Below are 8481 nucleotides of genomic sequence, written 5' to 3'. Positions count from 1 at the left end.
AACAAGAAACAAAGCAACACTAGACAAAAACAACTGCTGTACAAATAAATGAAGATTTAGGGAAGATAGTTTTCTTATTAGTTAGGATTTTTACAATGAGTGTCGCATTCTTTACCTAAATAAGTTTATATGCTTGTCAGATTAGTCATGAAAACTCACGGTTAAATTAAATGAATGATAATAAAAGCAGAAAACATGAGGCAAAAAGTCGAAGTTAACATTAAACTTGACATGGATTACCACAATCCTACGACTACCACATAACAAGAACACAAGGGAAACAAAAGAACATAAAAACTAAAGTTGAGAAACAAACAAACACCCACATTAGACAACAGACTGCATACTTTTATTTTAGACCACTTTTGTAGTACCCTCAAAGCTAATTGGCAAGATAGTCAATCACCATAAGTGGTAATGCTGTCCATAATCTTGGCCACCACCTCCTTAGAATCCCTCAGCTTTTTTATGCTTTTGTTAAGCTTCTCACGCTTTACTGCCACTGCCGGCGACTCCTCCAGCATCCTCTCGATTCCCCCGCCGTATGGTCCCATCAACTCATTCACAATCTCAGCTTCCCACTCTTTGTTCACAAGCTTAAAGACAGACAGCTGCAAGTGCAATGCCATGGAGTCCACAAGCCTCCTCAAAACAATCTTCCAATAGGCAATCATTCTCATTTTAAGGTCATAAGCTTGACCTAACACAAGCGGGTACATCCTCAGAACACCGACTTCCACTTCCCCGATGCCTTCTATATCTATGATACAAGGTTTCTTCTCATCAGCTAAGACTCCATGAATGAATTCATTTTGATTAGCCATCAACTTGTTCCATTCGGAAACATAATCACCATCACATGTATAATCTGTCAGCTTTTCCATCTCTACAAGCTCCAGCATCCACTTGATTGACCTTTCCTTCATCTTGGCCATTAGATTATGGCCGGCACGCCTTGCTGACAGCTGCAGCTGATGATAGTTCTCCGTATAATGCATCAACACAGAAATAACCACCTCTTCAATGTAGCTCCACACTTTTTCCACAAATGCTATCGGAATACTCGAAATTTCATCCACTTTTCCCTGCAAGATACTGAGGAAAGCATTGCGTGGAAGAAAATTTGGAAGTGAAATACCTTTGGCCTCCTCCAAGATCTTGATCTCCTTCATCAAGAAGTTGCTCTTTGCATCAGTTTCAGCACATCTGTGAAGTTCATCAGAGTACAGGTTGAGCATCTCAACCAATCTAGCAGTGCAGTGCATGCTGTCTTCTGCGTACTCGTCAAATTCTCCTCTCAAAAGAATCTTCCTAAGCGATTCCTTAGCCAAGCCAATGATTTGCATAAAGGCCGTCATGGCCTCGGCAACAGATGAAAGACTCTTTGGCATTTTATTCAGTTCCACAATGCAGAAGTTCAGCCTGTCATTGATCTTCTTCACTATATCGGGTATATTTCTTGCTATGCTGTTTTCTTGAATTTGGACCAGCTTCTGTGCTAAAACTGGAATACCGACAATGGACTTGTCAATCTTCGAAAGCAGGGGATGGGTTTGAAATAGTTCATGAGCCATCGCCGCTGCCTCCTCATAAGTTTCGTCACCAATCCTGTTCCTTACACAGACATAACCAAGACCAATGTTTACATCATCTCCGGTGACCTTCTCAAGTAGTCCTTCCGGTGCCTTGTCCACTTTCGTAACCACAGCGAGCGTCCTCTCACCAGTTTTATCTACACTTTGTGACATCCGAATTGACTCACACGTAGTAAAATCCACCGTAGCAGACAATACATTCAGAATAATACTTTCTTCCGGCTTAATATACTCCATGATCATATCTTTGATCTGCTCATAAATATTTTCAGGTTGGCCATGGACCGGAACCCTTGTGATTCCCGGAAGATCAACCATAGTCAGATCCGGAACCCCATTCTTCTTCACCAACAAAGTAAGTGGCGTGTTCGAAATTCCCTTACCTCCTCCCGCAATAGAATTAGTAGCTTTCACAATATCTTTGGCGATATTGTCTTCATCAGTACGATCAACTCTGCCATTGTACTCCAAGGAAAGTTCAGGCTGAGGACTCGAGTGGTGTTCCAGCCTCATAATAAGAGGCACTCTCGTGCAGATGCCTTGGCCCCGAGGGAGGCTGATGCCGGCCAAGGATTCGAGCACGCTGGACTTCCCCGATGACTGGTCTCCGACCACCACAATCGTTGGCAGCTGAATGCCTTCATCCATCACCATCAAGCTGCGTAACTTGTCTACCGCATCCAGAAGAGGGCGGATCTTGTCGTTGTAGGACGACACAATGGGTGCGCATTTGAGAGGTACTGCGTCTAGTTCTGCCTGAACCATGGCGAGGGAGCCTTCACCGTTTAAATCTGTGCAACTCGATTCCATTTGCCTTGGTCCTTCCGTTTCTGAATTATAGCAAGTCAAAATAATGGTGAAAAATCTAGAGAGAAACCGAGATAATTTCAAGCTTAGCTAAAGAATTGAGGTTCTCTGGCAGCTTACCCTCCAGTTGAGAACCTTTTTTTACTAAGAATGATTTCAGGTAAGGGAAAACACCACTTTCGTGACCCTGTAGGAAACGAAGCCTTTCCTTCCAATGCTGCATTTCCACAAACTCAAGAGACTCTAATACCCCAAAAGGCAAGTTACGCTCTCCATAAAACTCAGCACCAATTCGAAGATGGAGTAAAATGTTCTGTATTGAGTTTATGACTTAATGGAGTAAACTGTTCTATTTATAGCTACTGCTATATATCATTCTTAGCCTTTAAGCAACTTAACTGACTCTCAATCAACAATAACAACACATCTAATAAAAATGCTACTTTATTTGTACCATCATTTGCTTACACTGATAAATAGCACTCATACTCATAAGCTGACATGGCAGCCACATCACTTAAAGTAAGAAGATTACTTGTCAGAGAAGATATCAGTCAGGAAGAAGTGAGAAAGCTGGTTTTAGTAAGTGCCTTAGGCTTAAAGGCTTCTGGTAGTACGTATACTTGTTCAGCATAACCTATCGAAGTAAATGACAACCAGCCGTTTCAAAACCGCATGCTGAGAGAGTTGTGATTTGGACTTCCAAACGTTTAGCAAACCACACCTCATGCGAGCCTTTGAACCCTAATCAGTGTAAATGTAATATGGACAGTTAACTGATGACCATTTTTTGTGCTTGATGCTCTTGGACTTCAATCAACCTTTATATATTATTCATTCAAATAATCGATCACAAGCTAGCCAATGTAAGTTGTAACCCAACAGAGACGAGATGTTGAAGAAAATTATATATTTTTTGTACTATGGTAAGAAAACTAAGGCACCCATTAGAGAAAGAGAAGTGCTAGCAGCCTTTGCACTAATATTTGTATTTGGACCTTTTCAGTTTAACAAATAACACATTATTTTCTATACAAAAAAAAAAAAAAGCAAGAATTTTGTCTAGGAATTAACGATGAGAAATTGAATCTAACAACCAAAATTAAAGTTAACAAAAAAAAATAGAGAACTTAATTCTTATCGAATCGAATCTACCTTTATGATCGTGCTCCAGAGAAATTGAAAAGAATGGAGGGTTTTTGAATTTGGTATTTTTTGTGTGGAGAAAAATGAAACAGAAAGAGCCTTTGAAGATTCCTTTTTGAGTTTTCACATTAGGAATTGGATATGCTCCCAATTTTAGTGTCCGGAGCATGTCCATCAATCGATTTGGGTTGCTAATTTGTGTGCAAAAGAAATCAAAGTCGTTCATTGTGTGTGGTGGGTCAGGAAAATAAATTAAAGGAGGCCGTTAAATTCAATTTGTGTGGCCCAAATTGGTTGATGCACATGCTCCAGAAACTAAGGTCCGGAGCGGATCCAATTCCTTGACATTGTGGAATTTTGTTTCACTTTTACCATTGTAAGACCATAGATCATGGATGCTGACATGGTTGGATAGGTGTCAAATGATGGTGTCCTTGGGGTCTCCACTGTGTCAAAGAAAAAGTAGTCCCCATGGGCATCCGAGCGGAAAGAGAACCCACGATAGTATAAAGATTTTGCATCACACTCATAGCTTTGACATCAATCAATTTCCCCTCCTTGCCGATGTTCTTTATATTTTACTTTCTTTCTTGATAAGTTGTTTGTAGATGACATTTTCTGAGAATCTCTTGGGTGTCGTATGCGTGCTACATCACTCGTTTGTGTCAAAATATATATAAACATTATTTCTTTCAATTGATATTTAAAATTAAAAGTCTACAGACACTTTTTGGGTGAACTTGAATTAAGGAATTCTCATTTTATGTGTTAAGTTTTATGCGGATGAGTTACGTGGTACAAATTCAAGAATTACTCTACATTTTAAGCTGTTTTTTTTAACATTTATAAGCACATATAACTGAACTAGAACGCCACATGACAATAAATGAATTTTATATAAATCATTGTTACTTGGAGACTAAGATTATGACACCATTAAATATTACATTGTTTTGCAAGAAAAAAGAGAACATGGGAAAGATAACAGGACCAAAACAATTGAGACTACAATTTAGGACATATTGTACCACATCTTAAAAAAAAAGTGGAATTTACTTATATTATGAAACCTACTTGTATTAAATGGTTTACAATGTAATTTACTAAAGTATAACCTCTCTAGCTGATAAGCCTATGAGTAATTAGCGTTTGTAGACATCAAATGCTAATGAGACAAAAAAAAATCTAATTTCATCCTATCCACCTCTATTATAAAATTCATGTTTCAATGCATATACTAACGATCAAAATTCAAATTTCAATTGTAGAACTGAACCAAATTATTGGTAACAAAGCGATAATATAACGATCAAAACTCAAAGAACTCATGCCCTGAGTCTATCAATATTTATTAAATCCAAATGTTGTCAACTATTGGTCTAGTGGTAACTCGTCTTAATTTTTTACAAGCGAAAATTCTAGAGTACATCAACTTATAACATAAATTACAAAATTTAACAGTTAATATGTGTTCAAGAAATCAAAGAAATCTAAGATGTATCATTTATGAATATGGTCTACATGCGAAATTATCCTTAAAGATCATTGTTGGACATCAATGACGGAAGAAAATCCACAAGTGCTTTGAATATGCTCGACAACGACTCTCAACTATGTACACTCACGAGCAACCTTATAGAGGGCAAGTATCCTTGACATAATTCGAAGACGTAGTAACTAAAGCATGCTTAGCAGACCTCCAAGAAATTGTGGTTCCACCAACAACACCCATTTGGGATCTTGCCGTGTGCGGATTGAATAAGTACCCATCATCAACATAACCAACAAATGGAACTCAAGAACTGGGGTGGGGGGGGGGGGGTGGTGGTGTGGGATGGTTGCACTCGAAGTTGAGTAGGGATGGAACAAGCCCAGGTCAACAGTACCATTAAGATAACATAGAATTTCTTTAACACCTTTCAATGTCTGCGTGTTGGCACATGATTGTGTCGTGCTAAGTGATTCATAATGTAGGAAATGTTAGGTCTTGTACACTGAGATAAGTACAACAAAGCACCAATTGCACTTAAGTATGGAACCTTGGGTTCTAAAACCTCTTCATCATCTATCTTTGGATATTATAAGTCTCGTTGTGCATTGATGAGTCCATATTGTACTATATATTTTACCCTAATCTTAGTTACAATTTTTTGGTTATTTTGGTGAAGTTTTGATACTTTGGTTTATATTTTTAATGTAGAACATTTGAATTCCTCTTGAGCATAAAGTGATCAAACAGACAAATTTTGGAGCAATTCCAACTGAAGGATGTTCGTGAGTCTTTCAAGATGATTGTGTCAAAATTCTAGATTTTTCTATCAAGCCATTTGACCGTGGCCATGATAAGAATGCCCAGCGTGCAGTTTTTCTAGATTGACGTTTCTGGACGTTTTGGGTATTTTGAAGGTTAAGATGGCATATTTTAAGGAAGATTCAATCTGAAGATTTGTAAAGGACGTCTCAAACTTTAAAAAAAAACCTTTTGGGACCAAATCGGAGTTGATTTGATTAGTCAAAAGTTTGATTTTCTAAGAATTCCGAATTTCAGTTCAAATAGGAAATCTTTTATTTCCTAGTCATCTTATTCTATTATGTTTCCTAGTTTTTAGAAGACCTTTTCTAAGTAGGATTTTATTTTGTCGTAGTACAAATAAGGCTATTTAGCTATTAGGAGGGGAAGGCATCAATTTGGAGAACTTAGCTAGGCTTTGACGATTTGTATTTCAAGGTGTTTTATATCATTTTTCTATTTCAATAAAATTCCTTTTGTTTTATGGTTGTTGGTAACTAATTTCCGTTTGTTCGGGTGATGCCTTGAGCCTTAGCATGAATATGTAGTTAATTTAATTGCTTATGATATTATGCATACTTTGAATTATCAATCACTGTACTTTAAACTATCTTTGTGTCTTAATGATTCATGACCATTAGGATGATTAGATAAGTAATTGGATGCAATTCGGTAGGAATACCACCAGGGAATTGAGTATTGCTTCTTGTGATTGATAGTTGTAATTTCACCTAGAGCAAATACCATGTCTTAGGGGTTGCATGGTTTTTTCAAGGGGTTTTAACAAAGCGTAATGAGTCATGCATGTTTATATTTGATTTGAATACCACAGACAGATTGCATGTTTGATATACATTCTAGCTTGAATACCACGAGTAGAATATATATTAGGAAAACCTAACATTCAAAGTTGCATGGGTAATTCGTAAGTAATTAGTAAATCTACATAGGATTGTTCAGGGGATGGCTGAATCTTAGTGCTTTTCTAAATTTATTTCTTAAAACCTTTTCTTTTTTATCTGATTTCTTCTTAATTGGTTACTAGTAGTTTTGTGACGACCCGTCCCGAATTTGTATGTATTTTAATCCCCGAGTGTGTAAAATGATGGAAATGCCCTCGAGGCTTAGTGACGTGGATGTACATAGATAGTTTTAAATTATTTTTCTCGCTGTCATAATTAAATCATACACGACGCCACGAACGCATCGACGCGAATTAGGGTTGAATCGGATTCGTAACGAAAATGTTACAAACGAATAGGTGTAAATGAATAAGTTTGGATTTATACCTAACCCACCAATCATATTACTTCCTACAATCTTGGACCCAATTAATTGTTTGGGTTAGCTTTATTTCTTTTTGGACCCTAAAACCCATTATCTCTTCTTGCCCAATCCGGAGGTGCGCGCGCGCGCGCACACACACACACACACTAAAAATCTCTCATTTCTCTCCTTGGTGACCAATCACACACACACACTAAAAATCTCTCATTTCTCTCCTTGGTGACCAATCAGACGCACGCACACACACAACCTCATCTCATCTCCTTCATCTTCTCGAACTCTCTCATTCGTCTGTACACCGTATGAACACCATTCACAAATCCACCAAAAACTTCACGGATCAAGTATTTGAACACCACCATCACCTTTCCAGTGATCTCATGAGCGAAACTCTGAGAACCCAGAGCTTCGGCGAGGTACTATATTACTCTGATGTGATTATGGACATTTCATGAGATTTTGAGGCTTAAATAGGGTCTTAATCAACTCTATAAGGATCCTAGGCTAGTTTTGGACTGGTTTGAACGTCAGAATCCTCGAGATCACGGAGTTGCAGTTTTGGCTGGTTGTGTCGAGCTATTTTCTGTCCATTTCTCGAAGGTTTTAGGTTCCTAAATAGGTAAGGACTTGTTCTCCTTGTTGAGAGCTTCAATTCCATATAAACTTTAAGAATTTTGGTTGAGTTTTGAAGAAGATATGAATATTTTAAAATTTCCCAGTTTCCGGCGAGTTCAGACGGCGGCGGAGGACAACGGATTCCGTCGAAGTTCACCGTTGAAGACAGAGAATATTCCGTGAACTTTAACGGAATATTCTAACGGCGTCAGGTAACTTTAACAGAATATTCTAGGATTTTAACGAAATATTCCTTAACGCTGTTAGGGTTTCCGTAGTTGTATCAAACACGTGCCTGCGCGTGGGACATCAGAAAATTGTTCTAAAAATATGGGGATGTTCGTGGTGTTAAGTAGCCCACGATGGTATATTCAAACACTCAAATTGAGCAACGCATGAGAAATTATTACACGGTTTTGGTTATGTACTTTCAAATTAACATTTAATCAGTTGTTTCACATATGGGTGAGACGTTTTCGGAGGACGAGTGTAGCCAGGTAGGACTTGGGGGCTACGACCCTGCTACATACCAGTGAGTGGGCTTTTGGTTTTCTATATATACGTATATATGCTTTACTTTTTCTTAGAAACTTTTTAAAATAGATTCACGTTTTTTAAATGCCATGTCAATTGCATCACATTTTAGTATATGCATTAGTATAGATATGCATAATGTTGCATGACACTGCGGACGCCCAGGTAAGCTTCAGGTGAGTACATATTGATGATAGAGATGGCAAC

General features: G+C 38.0%; 1 protein-coding gene across 1 annotated transcript; it reads right to left on the bottom strand.

The window, feature by feature from the left end:
- Positions 1-196: 196 nt before the first annotated feature.
- Positions 197-2776, bottom strand: LOC126613622 (dynamin-related protein 4C-like). Its single transcript, XM_050281198.1, has 2 exons — positions 2523-2776; positions 197-2425 (listed from the first exon to the last, which is right to left on the bottom strand). Exons 1-2 carry the CDS (start codon positions 2623-2625, stop codon positions 399-401), a joined length of 2130 nt encoding a protein of 709 aa, XP_050137155.1. The 5' UTR covers positions 2626-2776; the 3' UTR covers positions 197-398.
- Positions 2777-8481: the final 5705 nt, after the last annotated feature.

The sequence above is a fragment of the Malus sylvestris genome (genome assembly GCF_916048215.2).
Source record: "Malus sylvestris chromosome 14 unlocalized genomic scaffold, drMalSylv7.2 SUPER_14_unloc_1, whole genome shotgun sequence".
NCBI classification, from domain to species: domain Eukaryota; kingdom Viridiplantae; phylum Streptophyta; class Magnoliopsida; order Rosales; family Rosaceae; genus Malus; species Malus sylvestris.
Note: the sequence above shows the minus strand (reverse complement) of the source record. Positions and strands in the feature narration are given on the sequence as shown.

What these genes read in the sequence shown, in the direction of transcription:
- LOC126613622 (XM_050281198.1), bottom strand. Translation starts at nt 2,625, where the DNA reads ATGCAGCATTGGAAGGAAAGGCTTCGTTTCCTACAGGGTCACGAAAGT. An exon ending in AAAAGGTTCTCAACTGGAGG is followed by an intron (nt 2,426 to 2,522) that starts GTAAGCTGCCAG and finishes GCTATAATTCAG; the next exon opens with AAACGGAAGGACCAAGGCAA.